This window comes from Capricornis sumatraensis, chromosome 6 (genome assembly GCF_032405125.1).
Source record: "Capricornis sumatraensis isolate serow.1 chromosome 6, serow.2, whole genome shotgun sequence".
NCBI lineage: Eukaryota > Metazoa > Chordata > Mammalia > Artiodactyla > Bovidae > Capricornis > Capricornis sumatraensis.
Window position 1 is genome coordinate 78,547,954 of NC_091074.1, and position 21,651 is coordinate 78,569,604.

A 21,651-nucleotide genomic window follows, 5' to 3' on the forward strand; every position below is an offset into this window, starting at 1 on the left:
TAGTGCCACCTGGGAAGCCCAAAATATCCTGTGACTATTTTTTAATTTTTAAAAAAATTTATTTATTCATTTATGGCTGCACTAAATCTTCGATGCTGAGAGGGCTTTTCTGCAGTTGCAGCAAGCAGGGGCAACTCTGTAGTTGCAGTGTGAGGGCTTCTCATTGCAGTGGCTTCAGTGTCGCAGAGCACGGGCTCAGGGGCATGCAGCCTTCCGCAGTTGCAGCAGGTGGGCTCAGTAGTTGTGGCAATGGGCTTAGTTGCTCTGTGGTATGTGGGATCTTCCCATACCAGGCATCAAACCCACGTCTCCTGCATTGGCAGGCGGATTCTTTACCCCGAGCCACCAGGGAAGCCCCGTTAGTGACTATTTTACATTCTTTCCTTTGTCTGACATGTCTTCAGCATGTGTCAGTTAGGCGTAACTCCATAGCCACAAGTGGCCAGTGGCTACTGTGCTGGACCGGGATGGGGGAAGAAGTCACACTGACCTGGTTCTGCCCTTCTGGACTCAACAGGGGAAGAAGCAGTGTCTAACTTGGGGAAGGGGATAGCACACTGAGAAAATCAAGGCCAAGGATTACATAGGCAGAACCCTCAACCAAGCAGGGCTTCCTGGAATGTTCAAAGATGGGCCCTTTGGCAGCGTGCTTTCTAGTAGCCAGCTCTGCCAGTTCAAAGCCCATTCCCCATCTTCCCCCCCAGGGCTCCCCGCCCCCCCCACCCAGCCCCTCAGGAATGGAAAGAGATTCTTCATCACAAGGCAGTCAGCCGTTCAGAATGTATGTCTGCTGATCCCTGACATCGTTACGATGGGGGTGGGGGGCGGTAGGCATAATGGGATCCCATGAGGGACATCTAGAGACTTCCAGACCCATGGACCTTCTCATCCCTCATGGGAAAAACGTGCTTGGTCCCACGCGCCCTTCCCTAAGGGTCGTTCGCACGCTGCCTCCGGGCTTCCCCAGGGGCCCAGGCGGACTTGACCTTGTCTTTCTGCTGCCGCGGCGGGCGGCGGGCACCCCCAGCCTCAGGGCCCCTCCTCGCTGCTCCGCCGGGCCACGTCGGCTGCCGGCCTCCTCTCCGACCCCTCGCTGGGCCGGGCGGGGGCTGCAGGGCGGGGCGGCCGGGGCCCCGCCTCCCTCGCTGCGCCTCCGGGTCGCCGCCTGCGCCCGGGAGCTCCGCCACCGCCCCGGAACCGGGAACCGGGAACCGGGCCGCCGTCATGCTGAGCCGGCTCGGGGCGCTGCTGCAGGAGGCCGTGGGGGCGGTGAGGCCGGAGGGGGGCCGGAAGGGCGGGCGCGGGGCCGGGAGAGGAGCCGGCGGGCGCGTGGGCGGGCGGAGGGTGCAGGCCGCCCCGGGGAAGGGACCTCTACCCGGGCCGCACGGAGCCCCGTCTCGGGCCTCTTCGCTCGCCCGCCGCGCCCCCTCCCGGACCCCTCTTCCCGTTTCCAGTGGCTTCTTTCTTCCTAGCTTTTCTCCGGGTCGCTCCAGCCCCTAACCCTTCTCCCCGAATTGCTTCCTGTTTATTTTCCCTGCTCCCGGAGTCTCCCAATTCCCCAACTCCTCCGTGCCGAGTGCTCCCCTGTCACCCAATAATTTCTGCTCAAAATTCCCCCCAAGTCCCCTCCCCCAGCCTGTGGGCCTTCCTCTTCCCCCGCGCTCCTCCCTTCCTGGTCACCTGGCCTTAAAAACTAACTGCCCCTTCCCCTGGTTCCTTGCCTTCCGACGCCTCCAAGACCTCACTCGCGCGGTAGGCCCTCTCACCTTCGACTTGGGAAGTGCAGGCCCCAACTGCCCAAGTCCCCACGAAGGGTACAGATAACAATCGAAGTGTGTTGGGGGGAGCGGCGCCTAGCCCAGGAAACAGTCTTATCCTGGGTACAAGTGCCGTTTCCAGAATGTTATCTCAATCCCAGGCCACCGCAAGCCCCGTTGACCTTGAGTCCAGAGGGGCCAGCTCTGGTGGTGCCTGGGGTGGCCAGGGGGGCAAGGAATTTGTGTTTCTGCCATTTTCTGTTGGGTTTGAAGGCTGGTCAGAGGCGCCCACAGTTCACTCAGCAAGATAAAAGTGCAGGTTTAGATAGGGTAGGCAGGATGCCTTCCAGTCAAAGTAACCCTGCCAAGAATCTGCCTGTGAAGTTAACAATTCTTTTGTCCATAGTCTAAACTCTCCTAATTGATCAGTTGAGTGTATCAAATGTTCTCGGGAGAAACAGCCTTGGATTCTATCCTTTTCCTTCTCAATGCATGCCTGGGTGCTCAAGCTCTCAGTCCAGTCATTTCCTACTCTTTGTGACCCCATGGACTGAAGCCAGCCAGGCTCCTCTGTCAGTGGGATTTTCCAGGCAAGAGTATTGGAGTGGATTGCCATTTCCTCCTCCAGGGGATCTTCCTGGACCAGGGACCGAACCCACATCTCCTGCATTGGCAGGGGGGTTCTTTACTGATGAGCCACCAGGGAAGCCCCACCTCCCCAACACACAGCCCAGATCAGGGCTTATGACTGAGAACAGTCTCAGCCTTAAGCAAACTTGTGGGGAAAGTGAAAAGTTCTGCTTTCTCAACTCTTTCACCTGCCCCAGGCCTGCCCTGCAGGCACCTCGGGCCATCCTGCCTCCGGAGGGGATTCCAGAATGATCTCTCCTCCCCTCCTCTCTGTCCCCAGTCAAAATAGCTGTCATGTTAGAACATAATCTAACACTCCTTCATACCTGTCTGGGAAAGCTCCAGACACAAGGTGGGTGAACAGGACAGACAGGACCTAGCCCTGAGTGAATTTCTAAGGCTTCCTCTGTAGAAATTTCAGTGTCTTGCTGGAGGCGAGTTGGTGGTCACGGGAGATATTTTTAGGCGGGTGTCCTTAGGCCCCTCAGTATACAACATATAGTCGATGCCCTAGAAATTTGACTGGTCCCATGTGACCACCAGGGGAGATGGTCCCCTCTCCCTCCTCAACCCCAAGCTTGAGCACAGATCTTCCCAGGGCTGGGTCACTAGGTTAAAACCCCCAGCAAGTTGCTTAACTCAACTTGACCCAGCAAGTGTTAAGGAGAAAGAGTGCTCTCTCCTGCCCTCTTCTGACAAAATAGAATAGCAATCTTTACAGTTATTTGTAAAAAAAATAATAATAATATTATCTTTAAAAAGAAATCATTTGGTGCAGTTTGTTTTTTCTGGAGTTACAGTAGCTAACAATATATTCAGGTAAAGGTTATCTAATGGGTTTTTTTTTAGCTCTAACGGTCTGTTTTGGCTAACTTTTGTTGTGTTTCTCCTTTTTTTTTTTTTTTCCCTGGGTTGTTCTTTTTTCGTTTAAGTCCAGCTTAAGGCTTTAGGAGACTATAAGTGAATTTTAAGGTTAGATGAGACCCCATCACAGGCTTGTGAGGCGATCATGGTGTGGTTAAGGGTCAGAGGGTTTTCCCAGAAAAAGGAACTGTGGGAAGGGCTTGAGGGTTTTGTTTTTTTTTTAAATGTATTTACTTGTTATTTATTTATTTTTATTTTGGGCTGCACTGTGTCCTCGTTGCTGCGTGCAGGCTTTCTCTGGCTTCGGCAAGCGGGCCTATCCTTTGTTGTGGTGCTCAGGCTTCTCACTGCCGTGGCTTCTGCTGTTGTGGAGCACTGGTCCCGGGTGCATGTGGTTCGGTAGCTGCAACCCTTGGTTCAGCAGTTGCGGCCCTCGGGCTCCAGGTGCATGGACGCTGTGGGTTTAGTTGCTTCACGGTATGGGATCTTCTTGGACCAGGGATCGAACCTGTGTCCCCTGCATTGGCAGGCAAATTCTTAACCACTAGACCACCAGGGAAGTCCAGGTTTAAGGAGTCTGCTGATATATTTTAGTAAGTATCAATGAGTAGTCACTCTGTGCAGAGCCCTTTAGGGACTCTCAGAGATAGAAACACAGAACCCTGGCCTTGAGGGAGCTCACAGTCTCCTACAGAGATGATTGTTCACCCAACAATCATAGCATCATGTAGACCGTGATAAGATGCAGTCACTCCATATGGTCTGTGTGTTTAGAATGACTGTGGGAGGTGCCACTTCCATAAAGGTCAAGGCCCCCACAGCTAACTCTGAAAGAAGACTGCCCAGGCTGCCAGGGCAAGGGGCAGTATCTCTGATTCAGTGTCATTTCTTCCTCCTCTTGTCATAATGGCCTGCTAAACCTTCATTTTGCATTTGTCTCCTACACACCTACCAGATGACTCTTCTTCAGGAGCTCAGAAGATGTCACTGACCTGCACCCAACTGCCTGCAAAGAAAAAAACAAGGGACTTCTTGGTTTTGCCAAGAAGTTTAATGCCCCACACACTCATCCATCCATCCTTTTGCTGGACACACTTTGCAAAGATTGTTCTGCAGGAAACGTCTCTCCTGTGTCTCTTATTGTTGAAATCAGACCAGTTCTTCGGGTTTTAGTTCTTGCATGATCTCAGCATAGCCTCTTCATTTCACTTGTTGGAACTGACCCTTCTTCGCCCAAAGGTCACTGTCCACCTCTCCTGTGTTCTCACACCACTACTACTACTTTTATTTGACTGCCCTGGGAAGACCTTTTGATTTTCATTGTTGCATGTGGCATCTTCTGTTTGTGACATGGGGCATCTAGTTCTGAACAAGGGATCAAACCCAGGCCCCATGCATTAGGAGCATGGAGTCTTAGCGACTGCACCAGCCACTATCTCCCACTATTTCCTGTAGTTGAGTCATCCCGTGCATTGTATATTCTCTTCTCCTCCATGGCACGTTTCTGGAGGACTGGCTCTTAGACATCCTTGTGTGGCTCATAGCATCAGGCGTGGTGTTTCGTACACAGTAGGCATCAATAGATACCTGCTGAGGGAGTTGTGGAAGGAGGAGACACCCTGTCCTGTGGTGCAGTGAAGCATGAAGTTAGAGAGAGGTGCGTCCAGGGACCCTGGAGACAGCTTTGTGGAGGCGGTAGCTTTGAGCTGGACCCCACTGGGGACTGCTAGGACCTAAACAGGTGTAGGGGGATATACAGAGTCTCCTAGGCAGAGGAGCAGCTAGAGGAAAGACCGTAAGGTAGGGATGTGGGTAGGGACTACTGGAATATGCATTTTTCCCCTGGGAACATTGACTCTGCAAGAAAAGAGAAGAAATGCCCTTTTTGGAGAAGTTTTCAGAGGTAGTGGTTGTTACCAGTTCAAGGTTAGTTCCACCTGGGGCATGGGAGTGGAGAGGTTGCTTTAGGAGAAGGGGGAGGTTCGAGGGCTGCTCATGGAAGATCGGAATTCCTTGGGGTGATTGAAGGAGCTGGAGGTGTGGACATGAGCAGAACTGAGAGAAGATAGGGGTGCACACCCTGCACTGTGAACAAAAGATGCAACACGTTATAAGTAAGGTGGGCCTCCCAGGTGGCACAGTGGTAAAGAACCTGCCTGCCAATGTGGGAGACCCAGGTTCAATCCTGAGTCGGGAAGATCCCCTGGAGAGGGAAATAGCAACCCACTCCAGTATGCTTGCCTGGGAAATCCCATGGACAGAGGAGCCTGTCGGGCTATGATCCGTGGGTCCCCAGAGTTGGACATGAGTTAGTAACTAAAACACCACCATAAGTTAGGCACTTTTTGGTGGATGCAAGCCACATGGCACATGGGATCCTAGTTCCTGATCAGGGATCCAACTGGCGCCACCTGCATTGGAAGCACAGAGTCTTAACCACTAGTGTGTGTGTGTGAAGTCACTCAGTCGTGTCTGACTCTTTGTGACCCCATGGACTGTAGCCTACCAGGCTCCTCCCTCCATGGGATTCTCCAGGCAAGAATACTGGAGTGGTTTGCCATTTCCTTCTCCAGGGGATCTTCCCGACCCAGGGATTGAACCTGGGTCTCCCACTTAACCACTGGACCCCCAGGGAAATCCCACTTGCTTCATATTCTAACATTACCCACCTAGCTGAATTGAGTTGTGGTGGCCTTCAACCCAAATTTTCAGACTCTCAGAGTGAAATGGACCCAAATGCTTTGTCTCTGCCACATTTTCCATTTATATTTTGTTGTTTTGGGGGTGCTTTCCTGTTTTCCTCTACATACCTCTATCATAGCATAACCACATTGTACGGAAATGATCTGTTTCTGTGTCTGTTTTCTGCACCAATAGTCTTAGCCACTCTGGGATGGGGGATGATCATGACATGTTTCAGGACCACAGCATCTCAAGGAGGGAGGGGGTGTCTGGGGAGAGAACACAGGAGATTATTGGGAGATACGAAGACAATGTGCAGATGTCCTGGAGAAAATGTGTTACTGATTCAGTTTGAGAACCCAGGATCCCAACTGCCTCCTCCAGGGCCCAGCAGCCGTCCAACACTTAGCAGATGGTAGAATGTCATAGTGGCAGCCACTTAGGTTGTGTCTGCTCTCTCCACAGCGGGAGCCCAGCATTGACTTGCTGGAGGCCTTCGTGGAACACTGGAAGGGCATCACGAACTACTACATCGAAAGCACAGGTGGGGCCTCGTCTCCTGTGCAGGGATCCCTGAAGTGTTTGGGGAGCGAGGGGTGGGTGGGGGTCACCTCACAGCTCAGAGATGCAGGTGTCCTGGGGAAGGTGACATCCACTGCCCACTTCGGAGTGGGGGCTGCCTCACCCTGACCTTCCAGGAAGGGACCTGTGTGAGTAGGAGTAGGGACAAGGAGGCTGGGTTTCACTGGCCTGACTCTGCATCCCAGATGTTGAACTCCACTTGCCCTTAGCTGGGCAGAGTATCCAGGCCTTCAGTCCCCAGGTACCTGTGCCCAGAGCTTACCAACTAAAGAAAAGAAGTGGAATAAATTCCTCTTTTCCTTGAGCCAATTTAGAGGGCATTTCCCTTGTAGAGATCTGGCACAGGAGGAGAAAAAACCAAGGCACGTAGCGTGCCTGGTCCTTCTCCCCCAGCTGACACTCTAGCTCTGGTTCATCTGGGCCCACCAGGATCCCTCACTGAGGGGGCAGCGTCTCATTGGCTGCTTGGTAATCAGTATGCTGGGCTTGGTGGAGATGCACTGGTTGCTAAGTAACCTTCCCTGCATTCCTAGCCTTCCACCTCCTAGAGTTCAGACTGGGGATTGACTCCAGTTTTGTTGTTTGTGGTTCAGTTGCTCAGTCCTGTTCTGTCTGACTCTTTGTGACCCCATGGACTGTAGCCGGCCAGGCTCCTCTAGAGTTTGCTCAAATTCATGTCCATTGAGTCGGTGATGCTGTTTAACCATCTCATCTACTGTTGCACCTGCCATCTGCCTACACCTTTCCTAAGGGCTTTACTTCCAGCCTGAGCCAGCCCCAAAAATTAAAAGTGGCCTTAGGACACTCTGAGGGGCCCTCTGAGTGTTCTGTTAGACCAAGGTCCTCAGTCTTGGCACTGGTGACATCTGGACTGGATCATTCTTTGTGGTAGGAGGTTGGGGGGTGGGGGTACACCGTATGTTTAGCAGCAACTCTGACCTCTACCCACTAGATGCCAGTAGCACCCCCTCCCCATTGTGATAAGCATAAATGTCTCTCCAAACATTGTCAGATATCCTGGGGAGCAGGGGCAAAATTGCCCCCAGTTAAGAATAATTGCTTTAGGTGGTGCAGTGGTTATGAGTCCTTGCTTCCATAGCAGGGGGCATGGGTTCAATCCCTGGTTAGGGAGATAAGATCCTCATGCTGCACAGCAGCAAAAAAAAATCCTGATCCATACCAATAGGTCATTTTATGGGATTAATATAAATGTAAAATATATCCTATTTTATATAATCTAAAATAACAAGCAATAGTTTTTAAAAAGAATGCTTTAGATTGACGATCTCTTTTTTTAAATTGAGATATAATTGACATATAACATTATGTTAGTTTCAGGTGTACAACATACTGATTTGATACATGGATATGTTGTTAAATGATCATCACAATAAGGTCTAGTTAACATCTGTCACCACCTATAGCTACAATTCTTTTTTTTCCTGTGATGAGAAATTTTAAGATCTCTGTTAGCAACTTTCAAATATACAATATTATTAACTCTAGTCTCCGTGCTGTGCATTACATCCCCAGGACTCATTTTACATCTTGATTTTACACCTTTTGGACTGAAGATCTCTTGTCATGGAATCACAAGCGGAAAACTAGGAAAAGTTCTAGAACTGCCTCACGTCCACCTGGGGCTTCACCTGGCCCAATTCATTAATTACCAGACGGTCTCTGGACCAGAAGTGCAGGGCTGGGTGAGGTGAGCTGCCTTGCTCAAGAGTCTATGCTTTCAAGAAAAGCTAGGGGGTGCTGCAAGGCCAGTCCCAAAGTGCCAGAACTTTATAAAAATCCTCCACCCTGTGAGACTGACTAAGAGAACTCCACTAACCAGCAGGACCTGGGCATCAGGCAGTGAGTTTGAGTCTGAACCCATGGTCATAAATGGATTTTTTTTTCAGCTTTTTTTTTAAAAAAAGAAAATAGAGTATTGCCTTCCATGAGTATAAAAGAGACATAAATAGGCCCCTGGAGGTTATCTGTTAGGAAGCTGAAGACAGCTTCTAAATCATAACAGAGACCCCTGAGCCCATAGCTTCTCACTCAGGCCCAGAGCTAGCCGGCAGCCCACCAACTGTCCTACCCCAGAGTTCAGAGAAAAAAATGCTGCTTGCTTAAGTGCTGGGACCTGTACACATGTCCTGTCAGATAGCTATATCCTGGGCTTCATCTAAAAGGTCTTTCATCTTTTTAGCTAGCACATGCTAAGTCAGTTCAGTCATGTCTGACTCTTTTGCAGCTCCATGGATTATAGCCAGCCAAGCTACCCTGTCCATGGGATTTTTCAGGCAAGATTACTGGAGTGGGTTGCTATGCCCTCCTCCAGGGGATCTTCCCGACCCAGGGATCCAACCCATGTCTCAGTCTCCTGCATTGGCAGGCAGGTTCTTTACCACTAGTGCTACCTGGGAAGCTCTTTTTAGGGTTAGCTAGAGAGGCATCAACTGTAAACTGCCCTTTGCTCTGGTCTTTGAAGAAAACTTAACCTGGCCTTCTCCAGGCTGTTCTGTCTCCCTGACTACCTCCCCTAGACCCTGTGGGTTGACCCTTTAAGCCACAGTGTCCCTGGACTTCACCCCATTCACCTTGTTTCCTGGATCTCTGTTAGATGAAAACACCCCTGCCAAGAAAACAGATATTCCCTGGCGGCTGAAGCAGATGCTGGATATCCTGGTGTACGAGGAGAAGCAGCAGGCAGCGGCTGGCGAGACGGGGCCTTGCCTGGAGTACCTGCTGCAGCACAAGATCCTGGAGACCCTGTGCACACTGGGCAAGGCCGAGGTGGGCCGGACCTCGGGTGCCTTTGCAAACTTCCGCTTGAGCTGGGGCCCCGGGGATCCAGGTCTTTCTACCTGTGCTCCTCCTAGTGCCCACCCTGGGGCAGGGGGCAGGGGGCGGGGGGTAGGGGTGGGATTGGGGTGGGGTGGGGTGCGGTGTGAGCTCGGTGGGGACGGGATCACTTGGGATGGCTCAGAACAGCCACCACCTTCCCCAGGCTTCAGGCCCTCACTGCTTTGCTTTGGTGGCGTGTTCTCGCTGTCCTTGGGTTGAGGACATGCTCCCTTTCATTCAGTCCCCGTTCGTTCATCAGTGATGTACTGAGGACCAACCATGTACCAGCCGTGGCCTAGGCGCTGGGGACCCGACAGTGATTGAAACAGGCGAAAATTCTAGTCAGGTGCATCAAAGGAGCCCACGGATAGTATGTTCAATAACGATAAGGTTAGGGACAAAAATTAAGGGAGAAAGGGGCAGGGCAGCAGCAGGAGGCCAGTTTCCTAGTGTGAGAGGAGGAGGCGCTGGTGGAGAAGGCAGTGAGGGGAGGAGCAGTCCAGGCGGGGGCGTTGCCTCGCCGACTGACTGACAGGCGCTCTGTCCCTGCCCCGCAGTACCCACCTGGCATGCGGCAGCAGGTGCTCCAGTTCTTCAGCAAGGTTCTGGCCCAAGTGCAACACCCACTCCTGCATTACCTCAATGTCCACAGACCCGTGCAGGTGAGGGGCCCAGAAGGTAAGGGGTGTCCGGAGGTGAGGCCTGTGCTTTCAAGCAAAGCTGGTGGGGGTGGGGTTGCTCCAAGGCCAGGCCCAAAGCACCAAAACTTCCTTGACAGAACGCTCCGCTTTCTGAGACTCTAAAAGAGCTCCCCCTGCCCCCCACCCCGTCCCCAGCTTCTCCATCAGGCCCTGGGCACCGTGCCGCATGACTTGAGTTTGAACCCTTGGCCGTGCACAGATTCTGTTCCCTGCTGCCCCATTCTTCCATCTCTTCCCTGCCACCCCATCCCCCTCTTGTCTCTGTCCTGCTCCCCTTCTAGAAACTTCTCCGACTTGGTGGGACAGTTCCTGGATCCCTCACAGAAAAGGAGGAGGTGCAGTTCACCACAGTCCTCTGCTCCAAGATCCAGCAGGACCCAGCCCTGCTCACCTATATCCTAGAAGTGAGTGCCTCTGGGGAGCAGGAGGGGGAGGGCCCAGACCCCAGGGCAAGCCCCCGGTGGCCCTGCTGAGGGGCAGAAGGATGGAGCAGGTACTGAGGAGGCACTTGACAGGCTCCCCTCCAGCTCTAGACTGAGGCCCCCTTTGGACTCCCAAGGGGCTGTCATGGAGAATGGTCTGCACCGCGGCCTGGCCTTACCCATCCTCCCTTGCAGGGTAAAAAGACTATTGGTAGGAAGGCATCCAGAGAACCCACCGCCTCTCTGAGAGAGGCAGCCAGTGTCAGGGACAAGGACCGCCCACACAGCAAGGCTCCGGACAATGGTACCTGTGGGGCCTGGGCCTCAAACACCCAGCTGCCTGCTGAGACCGAGGAGCCAGATGGAGCCATTGGGGAGAGCAGCCTCATTACCACCCTGATTGGCTTGTGCAAGAGCAAGGTGCTGGCAGCCTCCAAGACACAGGGGGCGGGGACGGGGTGGGTGAGTTGCTGGGAGGTGGGGATCAGCCACAGGTCTCTGAAGTCCTACCCTTATCCCCAGAAAGGTCGGGTGGCCCTGAAGGCCCAGGAGAACCTGCTGCTCCTGGTAAGTGTGGCGTCCCAGGCGGCCGCCACCTACCTGGTACAGAGCAGCCCTTGTTGTCCTGCCATCGTCGAGCACCTCTGCCAGCTGTACCAGTCCCTGCCCAGCTCCCTGGACCCTGCAGACATTGCTGCTTTAGAGGGCATCAGCTGGAGGTAGGCGCTTAGCTAGGGAAGGCAGGTCTACATTTTCAGCAGCTGGAAGCCCTACCTGGCATCTTCCTGGTAGCCTCTCTTGTTTTCCAAGGGGAATGGGGACCCCTGCTGGCCACCCTCCTCCTGAGGCTATAGCCCATGCCAGGGGCCTTCTCACCCTCCAGGAAAGCATCACTCTGGTTTCTGCCCTCAGGAAAAGTGAAAGTGTTAAGTCACTTCAGTTGTGTCCAACTCTTTGCAACCCCATGGATTATAGCCTGCCAGGCTCCTCTGTCCATGGGATTCTCCAGGCAAGAATACTGGAGTAGGTTGCCATTTCCTTCTCCAGGAGGTCTTTCCCACCCAGGGATTGAACCCAGGTCTTCTGCACTGTAGGCAGATTCTTTACCTGCTGGTCTGAGCCACCTGTCTGCCCTCAGAGCCCCCAGTAGAACGGCCCTCCGGCAATGGAGGTTCCAAGGCAAAGGGTGAAAGAGCCCACTTCCTGGCTATACCTGAACCAGGCCTCACACACTTCCTTTACTCTCATGCAGGTTACCCAGCGCCCCATCTGATGAGGCTTCCTTCCCCGGCAAGGAGGCCTTGGCTGCCTTTTTGGGCTGGTTTGACTACTGTGACCACCTCATCACAGAGGCACACACGGTGAGCAGAGCGGGTGCTCCGCCCCACCTCCAGCTTCATGCTGCTCTGTTCTGTCTCTACCTGGAGGACCCAGGGGATCTCTTGGGAGCTGGGCAAGGCCCAGGATCAGCAGATCCCCCTCTACTTGTTATGTTAGGCTCTGTACAAGGACACAGCTATTTCTCAGTGGAAAATTGTCGGTGGTCGGTAAAACGCGTTTTAAGACGTGCTCTTTGGCACCCAGGTGGTTTCGGATGCCTTGGCAAAGGCTGTGGCTGAGAAGTTATTTGTGGAAATTCTGCAGCCCCAGCTCCTACACGTGTAAGTTCTATCTAGTTCCTTCCAGGTGTGGCTATGCTCCGGGCGAAATGCCCACCCCACCAAGCCCTTTCCTGTGCTTGAGGCCAGGGACCTCCTTGGCCAGAGTCATGGGGTCAGTGGGCTCCATTGGTCGATGTTCCCCTTCACACACTTGTGACCCAGAGCCATGTGGGCTAACCAAGGCCTCCCACCCTCAGACTCTAGGACCTCAAGTGGAACAGGGAATGAACAGAGAAATACCAGCAGAAGATGCAAGAGAACCAGGAAGGGGTTCTGCGCCTCTGCACCCTGTCCCTCCCTGCTCGTCCTCTGCTGTCCCCTGCCTGGCGTGGCTCAGTGCACTCTCCCCATAGGTCTGAACAGAGCGTCCTGACCTCCACTGCCCTGCTCACAGTCATGCTGCGCCAGCTCCGCTCCCCGGCGCTGCTGCGGGAGGCTGTGGCCTTCCTCCTGGGCATGGACCAGCAGCCTGCAGCCCCTGAGGATAGCCCCTGCACCCTGTGCGCCCACCTCATCAGGCACTGTGACCACCTCTCTGATGAGGTGAGGCGGGCAGCCCTCCTCTTTATTCACCTGCACCCCACCTTGCCCATGGGATTTCCAGAAGCTTCTTCCCATTTTCATTAGTTTCAAGGCGGTTCTACCTTTGAGGCACTGAAACCCAGCTGCCTCTCACCTCCAAGCAAAGAAAAAGACAGTGACCCAGTGACTGGTAGCTAAACTCTTGTCCCGCAGTAATTTTCTGTGATTACAAACTTACGATGACACTTTTTATTTTTACAAAGTGCTTTTATTATATTCACTTGGCTTGTTGGAGGCTGACAGCCGCTCTGTGAGGTAGGCGAGGCCGGTATTCGATTTTTCAGACATGGAAACTTAAGGTGCAGAGGAGCCAACTGGCTTGCCCGATACCACACCTCAAATTAGTTAATGGAACTGAGACCAGCCAGACTTGTGGTTCTCAGGCCAGCACCCATTTACTCCCCTTGAAACCTGCCACCTGAGCCCCTGGCCAGAGGAGGCAAACCCCCATCCTAGGGGACCTCTTCTCACCTGGGTGAGCAGTTTCCAGGCACTCCTGGAGGCCCGCATGGGGAAAGGGTGTCCCACTGATTCCTTCTTGCCCCAGATCAGCATCGCCACACTGCGGCTGTTTGAGGAGCTACTGCAGAAGCCCCATGAGCAGATTGTCCGGAGCCTGATCCTGTGCTACCTGGAGGGCCGTCCTTACGTGGCCCGTGGCTCGCCTGAGCCCGAAAGCTACGAAGACACCCTGTAAGTGAAACCCGGCACCGTGGAGGAGGCCTGGGGCCACTCAGAGCCCCTCCCCGGCCCCTGCTGGTTTCTGTGCTCACTGGTGCTGCACTTTTCCGCCCGGCACAGAGACCTAGAGGAAGATCCCTACTTCACCGACAGCTTCCTCGACTCTGGCTTTCAGCCCTCCACAAAGCCTCCCCCGGCCCCTGCCACCAACCCTGATGGCAAGACAGCAGTGACCGAGATTGTCAACAGGTAGGGGCCCATCAGGAAGTCCAAGCCACCTGAGCTTTGTTCTGTCTTTGGCCAGAGCCCTGATGGGGCACAGGCTGGGATGGAGTGCTCCCGAGGGCTGGAAATGGAGCAGGGCAGCCCAGGCTGGGCCCTCCTCCCCACATCTAGGGTCCTGTCTCTCAGTTTCCTCTGCCTCGTTCCTGAGGAAGCCAAGACATCGGCCTTCCTGGAGGAGACAGGATACGACACGTATGTCCACGATGCTTATGGACTGGTGAGTGTCGAGGCCTCTGCCCGTGCTCAGTCCTTGCCACTTAGAGTGTGGGGTTAATGCACTCTGCCCCTGTGATCTCCAGCCCAGTGCTCCCAGCTCTGGCCAAGCACCCGAGCCCCATCTGCCTGTGTGGCTCTCCCAGTCTGCTGGCACCCCTGACCGCTGGCGTGTGTTAAGTCACTCAGTTGTGTCCGACTCTTTGTGACCCCATGGACTGTAGCCTGCCAGGCTCCTCTGTCCATGGGATTCTCTGGGCAAAAATACTGGAGTGTGTTGCCATTTCCTCCTCGGCCTATGTCCTTAACTCTCCCGCCTCTTTTAGTTCCAGGAGTGCAGCTCCCGAGTGACACCCTGGGGCTGGCCACTGGCTCCCCCACCCCTGGACCCCCATGAACCCGAACAGCCTTTCTTTGAGGGTCCCTTCCTCCAAATGCTGTTTGACCGCATGTCCCGGATTTTAGAACAGGTAGACAGCAGGGCTGGGCCCTGGCCATGGGGTGAGGTCTCTGGAGTCCTTCGGGAGAACAGGGCCCAGCCCTGGGGGTCCAGCCATCTTCCCTTTTCTGGCTCCACGACCCCCCTCAATCCCCACCTTTCTCCAGCCGGGAAGCCCCGTCTCGCCTCTGCTTCACACGCCCTAACACGTCCTGGCCCTCAGCCCCAGGGAACCCATGATGCACACATCACGTGCGTCTCCAACCCCCGCACACGTTCACACTGGCCAGGCACAATGCTGGGGTGGAGGAGGGCAGGGGGTAAAAACGCTCAGCACCCCTGCCAACCCTTGCTTGTCCACTGCGCTCCCCACAGCCATACAGCCTGAACCTGCAGGTGACCTCAGTCCTGTCCCGGCTCGCCCTCTTCCCCCACCCCCTTATCCACGAGTACCTCCTGGATCCCTACACCAACTTGGCCCCTGGCTGCCGAAGCCTGTTCTCTGTGCTCGTCAGGGTAAGGGCGCCCAGGCCGGACCAGAGGAAGCATGCCAGTGCTGGGGGCAGGAAGGGAGGGCAATGGGACGGGGGCGGGCTAGGGGCTGCAGGTGTGGGCACCCTTGCCAGCGCCAAGGGAGAACCCAGGTACCACCCACCCTCCCATGGTATGACCAGGCCAGGGACCCCACGGCATGGTCTCTGGTCTCATCAGTCCCCTCTTGTTCCCACTCCAGGTGATCGGGGACTTGATGCAGAGAATTCAGAGGGTTCCCCAGTTCCCAGGCAAACTGCTCCTGGTGCGCAGGCAGCTGATGGGCCAAGTCCCCGGGGAGCAGTAAGTACCCGAGGGAAGCGGGTGCCCAAGGAAGAGCCCAGGGTTGACATGGCGAGGGCTTCCAGGTGGGGGAGGCACCAGGCCAGGGGCAGAGGAGGGCTCATTGCTGAGGCCTGTGGTCCCTCATAGACCCTCAGAGGTGGCTGTCCCTGGGTAGTCCCTCAGATACTGGGATGTCCCACTGGGCACACTCCTCACACTTCCCAGCTGTGACCCCTGTGCTGTCTCCCTCAGGCTGGACCACCAGACCTTCCTCCAGGGCGTGGTCGTCCTGGAGGAATTCTGCAAGGAGCTGGCTGCCATTGCTTTCGTCAAGTTCCCCCCACACAGTCCTCACCTGCACCTCTCCAAACCCCGAGAAGGGCATGTCTGAGTCAGGAGGGGAGACTCCCGTTCACGCCTCTGCCCAAGAGCTGCCCCCTGCCTGGCGGTGGTGCTGTCACTGTCCTGGAGCGGGGGGCTGGCCTTGGCTCCATCTCCTTTATATCCCAGGGACTTCTACCCGTGTGGAGGTCTGGCCTTCCACTCTTGGGTTGACTCAAGACCACCTTGGCCTGTTGGCTGCACCAGACTGGATTTCAAGGAGTGGGTCTCTGAGGTACCAGGAACCAAGGAGCCAAGGTGGTGGCTTCCTGGGCAGCATGGTGTCCTTGGGGCCCTCTCTGGGGAGTTGGGTGACAGCCAGGTGAGCCCCCCGAGCCAGAGCCTCATTTGCTCTGTGCCTGTCACCTGTGTCCATGGGTCTTCTGTGGCCACAGCCAAGACCTGAGACTCAATTATAGGGGCACAATGGGGAGTAAGTCAGTGGCTCTGAGGCTGGTCATGCCCCTAGGCCAGAGAGATGGGGGCACGGCCCTGTCTCTGTCCCACTAGGTACCACAGATACTGCTGACACTTGATGTTTTTTCTCCTGCCTTCTTGGTTTAACCCTTGGGGAAGGGGCCATGGATGGCAGGGGAAGCCCCTCCTCCAGCTCACCCTCCTAGAGACTGTTGCAAAATTCCAACAGCCTCGTGGCAAATGCCCAAAGCATGTTCCACAGCCAGGCGGGGGCAGCTGCTAATGAGAAGCTTGATGTAACTGCAGCCAGGGCAGGAGAGGGCCTGGGAAGCCGGGGGGCTGGATGCCAGGCTCCAGCTCCAGCTGGTTTCTCGCTGGCGCCTTCTGAACCCGTCTCGGCAGGTCCACAGCACCTGGGCAGAGGGGCTCAGAGACCCGGGGAGGCCAGGCCTCACCCCAAGCATTCGGCTGGGGTCCTCCACAGAATACTGTTCCCAGCAGAGCCGGAAGGTCCGGGTCCAGGTGAGGCCAGGGTGCCCACCAGACCGCAGCCTGCCCCGTCCCTCCCCCACCCCCTCTCGACCCCAAGGCCTGGCAGGGTGGGGCTGGGGCACAGGCAGTCCTTTGCGGTGCCGTTCTCCCAGCGTGCCCTCTGCGGCTGGGGCTGCCACCCCACCCGGCCCAAATCTGTCTCGACCTGCAGGAACACACAGGCGGCGCCAGGCATTACCTCACAGCAAACTGCAGTTGCTGGCTTAACTCCTGGGCAAGGAGAAGCAGGCCAGAGCCCCTTTCGCTTCCTTTTCCTGCCCATGCCGCTTCTAGAAGCCGGCCACAGGTTGCCAGGGGGTGACATGAAAGCAGAGGAAACTCGGTGACCTCTACCTCTCCTGCGTTCCTCCAAGCTGGGGAGGATCTACCTGCTGTTCCCGAGGACACCGTGCAAGTCCCTGCGTGTGCCCACGCATGGGCGTTAGCATGGAACGAGGCGGTGAACTGGGTCTGGACTCGATTCAGAAAGAACGTTCAAGCGTCCGGGAGTCAGACCCTCCCCTCCTCAATGCACTTGGGCATTCGCACAGTGTCTCCCCAGACAGCATGGCAATAAATGGTGTGGTTGCATGGTCATGGCTGCCCCATTCTTCTCTGCCCTCCCCGTGTCCTTCTGCCCAGGGCTCCACTGCTCATTCAGGCACATCTTCCTCCCTAAGGAAGACAAATTCAGTTCTTCTCCCAGCACAGGAGCAGAGGGAGGGCAGTGTCTGTGTGGTGGGGGTGGGTGGTAAACAGGGGCAGGCTCTGGCAGCGCAAATGTGATGTTCCCCCAGCGCCTGCCAGGAACCGGGAAACCGGCCTCTCTTGGGCAGGGAGCTCTATTTCTGCTCGGCCTGCCTACAGCTGAGAGCCGGCAGCTCCAGAGACACTAAGGAATAGGCCACCTGGGGCATCCGTGCACAAGTCTCCTTTGCAGGGTTTGTGTTGTGAAAGGTATGACTGCTTTAGTGGTGAACAGTGGGCCTGATTTTTATTTTTTGCAGCACTATGCAGTGTGTGGGATCTAGTTCCCTGACCAGCGATGAAACCTGTGCCCCCTGCATTGTGTGTGGATGCCAGGGAAGTCCTGGGCCTCATATGTAAAAAAATCTAGTCCCTGAGTGCGTGGAGATGCTCTGGGGAGGAAGGTCACCAAGAGTCCTCCAGGCAAGGCAAGAGGGAGGGCTAATCAGTAGCTTTCACCTCCTGGCATGTTCCAGTCACTTGGGCTGCTTTTAAAAAAATACCGATGCCCTGGTCCCACCCTCCATCAGTTAATCACATCTCTAAGGGCACACCCACAGTTGCTCTTTTAAGGCTCTCCAGGTGATCCTAGTGGGCACCTGGGGTTGAAAGTGCTAGAGTTAGGTGCTCAGTCGTGTCCGACTCTTTCTGACCCGATGGACTGTAGCCCGCCAGGCTCCTCTGTCCATGGGATTCTCCAGGCAAGAATACTAGAGTGGGTTGCCATTCCCTTCTCCAAGAGCTCTTCCAGACCCAGGGATCAAATCCAGGTTTCCTGCATTGCAAGTGGATTCTTTACTGTCTGAACCACCAGGGAAGGGTTGAAAACTACTATTAATAATAGGCTAAATAATGGAAGTAAAGGTCACTGTCCAGTGTGCTTACAGACTGGTGCATCCCTCAGACACTGAGAAGGGATCCAGAATAAAAGGGTTTGATTCCTTCATTTGGAAGAAGTCTTTAGAGGAAACAAGAGGGTTCCTAGCACAGCTCCAGAGGTCAGAAAAACAAGATGGCAGCCCAGAGAGGCACAGCAGGGGGCCTCTGAGGTTGTCCTGGTCCTTGAGCGTCAGAGTGGAGTTACTTCAGGAGGGAAACCCAGCCAAGTATTTTCCCTGCTCAGAACCAAAACTGTACATCCAGTGATGCATGTATAGCAGTCAGTACATATTTCTTCATTTCCTTTGGTTTTCCCTTAAACTTCAGTAAAGTTCTTTAAAAAAAAAAAAAATTCCTACCATGATTCAGCTGAGCTAAGGGGAATGAAGAGAGGGTTTTGGTCTGGCTTTGGGCTGGAGTTGTACCAGGGCAGAGGCAGGAATGAGCCTGGGGGCGGAGCGACGCTGATCCCTCAGAGAAACTCAAGGAGAAAAGAGACGGGCAGCTCTCACAGCTCCTCGCCCACCTGAAGCTTCTGGGCATCTCACTGCTCAGACCTTGGAGGGGATGTGCCCACATCCCACCCAGCAGGCCTGCACCAAGCTGTGGTGGACAAAGGGAGTCTGCCAGCCGGTCACCTGCTGTCTGGGAAGGCCTGTGTGGTTTCCATGGGATGAGTGGAGGAGCTTCTCTTGATAGCAGCTCCCCCTTCCAGCTCAAGTCCGACCCACAGAAACATATAGGTGGGAATGCAAAGTCAGTAACACTTATTTACTCAGCCAGGGACCCTCTCCCTTGGAATGACCTCCCCCACACCCATTCCATGTTCTAAGTGCCTAGCATTTGGCAAGGGCACAGAAAATGAGGAGATGCCACCTCAGGTCCCGAAGGTCCTCACGTCCCCTTAGGGAGTCCTGCCCTCATTGGAACTTCAGGGCAACTGAGTCCCTGAGCTCTGGACTCCTTGTTCAGCTGAAGGCATTGTCCCTTTGGGTGCTGTGCAGGGACCTGCTCCGTGGTGATAAGAGAGGGCAGTCCCCCTGGGAGCCAGGAGAACTGCTCAGGTCCTCATGCAAGATCTCTGACTGCCACACCCCTGCCCCGCTCCAAAGCAAAAACTTCCTCCGAAGCACGAAAGCCTTGCTCCGGCCCACTGACGCCCACCTCCTATCTGTTGATTGGGACGACAGATGAGTCCCGAAGCCGCTGTAAAAGCTGGTTTTGTAGGTCTTCCTCCACCACCTTCCACCAAAAGAAGTTCTCACCCCGAACCTTTGGGGGCTCGTTTTGGAGACCCGGATTCCGAAAAGCCACGGTGACCAGCACGTTCATGCAGATGCCATCCGTTAGGTCTTTGCCCAGGTGTTGCAGTCCAAGCAACCCCTTGGTCTCTACTGCCAAGTGGTGCAAAGCCAGACACTCCTGGAGCAGCCGCAGGACGGCCATCTTGATGCCACCCCTCTGCTCCATGGGAGCGAAGCCACAGGCGGTGACAGGCAAGTGAGGCGTCCCCACTGTGCCCGCCAACACCCACACTGTCTGGACGCTGGTGAAGGTGGCCACAAGTCGCTGGCAGACCAGACTGCAGGGAAGCTCTTGGGGAAGGAGGAGAGGGTGCCTGGCTCGTTGGCGATACTGGGCAGCGAGGTTGACCAGATGAAGAATGTCCTGGGCCCGCAGTGGGGTAGGCAGTGAGGTTCGTGGGTACCAGCCAGCCTGTAGGGACTCTGCATCTGCTTCCTTGGGAGTCTTGAGAATTCCACCTGGTGGAGATGCAGGGGGTGTGCTCAGTTGTGTCCAACTCTGCAACCCCACAGACTGTAGCCCACCAGGCTCCTCTGTCCATGGGATTTCCCAAACAAGAATACTGGAGTGGGTTGCCATTTCCTTCTCCAGGGCACAGGGAGGGAGAAAAAGTCTATGTTGAATGAAGTGGTGGCCCTGGTAGAATAAAGGGCCACCCAGGGTTCCAGCTGTGACCCAGGGGGGAGGCCCAGGATCAGGTGTTCAGTCTGGAATCTGGAGATGCCAGGGTTATCCTAGCCAGACTAGGGGCTCATCTCACCTGAGGACAAGCCAGGGGACTGGTGTCTACTGCCCTCAGCCCACACTGCCACCTGCAGGGCCATACCTGTGGGGCGGGTGAGGAATGCGAAGCGGATCCAGGAGGGCCCCCGCTCCTCCACAGACAGCAACGTCAGAGGCTCACACTGCAGCCCGGCCTCCTCCTTCACCTCCCGCTGCAGCGCCTCCACAATGGTCTCCCCAGGCTCCATCCGCCCCGCAGGAAGGTACCACGACCCACGGCACTCCTTCTTGGCCTCCTGGACCAGTAGCACCTCATCCTGAGGGGGAGAGAGAGGGTCCTCACCCACCCCAGCTGGGATGGGAGCTCCAGGGGGGCAGCAGAGCCAGCAGCCTTCACTTGCTCTGGGTCCAGCTCCAATCTCAGATATAGTCGCTCAATACCCACATCCCAGGGGCCACCCTGAAATTGCTGAGTTCTCCAGGGAACTGGCCCTGGGTATGGGGACTGCAGCGGTCTCTGCAGTTCATCTTTCCCTGCATTCAGGTTTCCATTTCAGAAAGGGGTTAAGAATTCTGGTAGCTACTTCAGAGGCTGGAGATTAGGCCTCCAGGGAGGGTTGCCCTGCGTCCTGCACTGATTAGCATCTGCACAAGTCACAGTATATCTCTCACCTCCCCTCACGGTTTATAAACTGTGTGGCCTGCTTAGGCTTTGAAACACACCCCAAACCCTCACACCAAACAACTCCTACCTATGGCTCTGACCCGTTCTAACTGTTGTTACCGCACCATGTACAGGGATCAACACCAATCAGAGCATCAAACAGGGGGTCAGAGGCCTGGGTGTAAGGAAAAATTGTGCACTTACTGCCCATGGGGCCGAGGGGAGGCCTCTGAAGCACTGGACAGGTTTTTAAGCCCACTCCGTGGCGGGCACCGCGCTAGCTTCTGGGGAAAATGGAAGAGGAGTAAGACAGCCTCCTCTCAGGAACTGAGGCCTGGTGGGATTAAACAGGCTCGTGAACCTCAGTTTCCTCCCTTGTACGTTGGGAGGATCGCAGGGCTGCGCTGCTCAAGGCTCAGATGTTAAGTGTGAAAGTGCTTTGCAAAACTGAGAAGAGCCACACACCAGGAAGCTGTGGCTGTTGCCGGTACGTCCTTTGTTCCCTACCGGGGCTGGCTGCGAGCCCCAGAGACCTGGGCGGTGGGCCCGACGGGCGGACGCTCACCTGCTCGTTGAGGAACACGGCCAGCACCACGTAGCAGACATTCTTCCGCAGCCGCACCGGCGCCGGCGGCTCCCCAGCCGGCCCCGAATCATAGTTCTGCACGAGCAGCCCCCGGCCCCCCAGCACGGCCGTCAGCGCCCCTCTCAGGCCTTCCGAAGCCATAAGGTCCCCCGAGAGGCGGCGGGCCGGGAACCGCAGATCTGCCGAGCCGGGTGAGATGTACGTGGGTGACGGTGGGGCCAGTCGGCCTCGCCGCCCCCCCCCAAGGACTCGGGTCGGGTGCGCT

General features: G+C 55.4%; 2 protein-coding genes across 2 annotated transcripts; one reads left to right on the forward strand and one right to left on the reverse strand.

The window, feature by feature from the left end:
• Nucleotides 1-1,193: 1,193 nt before the first annotated feature.
• On the forward strand, nucleotides 1,194-17,036 carry FHIP2B (FHF complex subunit HOOK interacting protein 2B). Its single transcript, XM_068973937.1, has 17 exons — nucleotides 1,194-1,269; nucleotides 6,399-6,477; nucleotides 9,130-9,302; nucleotides 9,911-10,015; nucleotides 10,336-10,458; nucleotides 10,672-10,896; nucleotides 10,999-11,195; nucleotides 11,729-11,837; nucleotides 12,061-12,137; nucleotides 12,491-12,680; nucleotides 13,267-13,412; nucleotides 13,521-13,649; nucleotides 13,812-13,902; nucleotides 14,225-14,368; nucleotides 14,713-14,853; nucleotides 15,071-15,171; nucleotides 15,406-17,036. Exons 1-17 carry the CDS (start codon nucleotides 1,225-1,227, stop codon nucleotides 15,542-15,544), a joined length of 2,214 nt encoding a protein of 737 aa, XP_068830038.1. The 5' UTR covers nucleotides 1,194-1,224; the 3' UTR covers nucleotides 15,545-17,036.
• A 2,005-nt stretch (nucleotides 17,037-19,041) lies between these two features.
• NUDT18 (nudix hydrolase 18) lies at nucleotides 19,042-21,527 on the reverse strand. Its single transcript, XM_068974550.1, has 3 exons — nucleotides 21,366-21,527; nucleotides 20,240-20,453; nucleotides 19,042-19,871 (listed from the first exon to the last, which is right to left on the reverse strand). The coding sequence occupies exons 1-3, from the start codon at nucleotides 21,525-21,527 to the stop codon at nucleotides 19,276-19,278; spliced, it is 972 nt and encodes a 323-aa protein (XP_068830651.1). The 3' UTR covers nucleotides 19,042-19,275.
• Nucleotides 21,528-21,651: the final 124 nt, after the last annotated feature.

Bases quoted from the DNA above. Each gene is read 5' to 3' on its own strand.
- FHIP2B (XM_068973937.1), top strand. From the start codon at position 1,225: ATGCTGAGCCGGCTCGGGGCGCTGCTGCAGGAGGCCGTGGGGGCG. The intron at 10,897-10,998 runs GTGCTGGCAGCC...CCTTATCCCCAG, and splicing joins TTGGCTTGTGCAAGAGCAAG to AAAGGTCGGGTGGCCCTGAA. The intron at 13,903-14,224 runs GTGAGTGTCGAG...CGCCTCTTTTAG, and splicing joins TCCACGATGCTTATGGACTG to TTCCAGGAGTGCAGCTCCCG.
- NUDT18 (XM_068974550.1), bottom strand. From the start codon at position 21,527: ATGGCTTCGGAAGGCCTGAGAGGGGCGCTGACGGCCGTGCTGGGGGGC. The intron at 20,454-21,365 runs GTGAGCGTCCGC...TCTCCCCCTCAG, and splicing joins CCGTGTTCCTCAACGAGCAG to GATGAGGTGCTACTGGTCCA. The intron at 19,872-20,239 runs GTATGGCCCTGC...CATCTCCACCAG, and splicing joins ATTCCTCACCCGCCCCACAG to GTGGAATTCTCAAGACTCCC.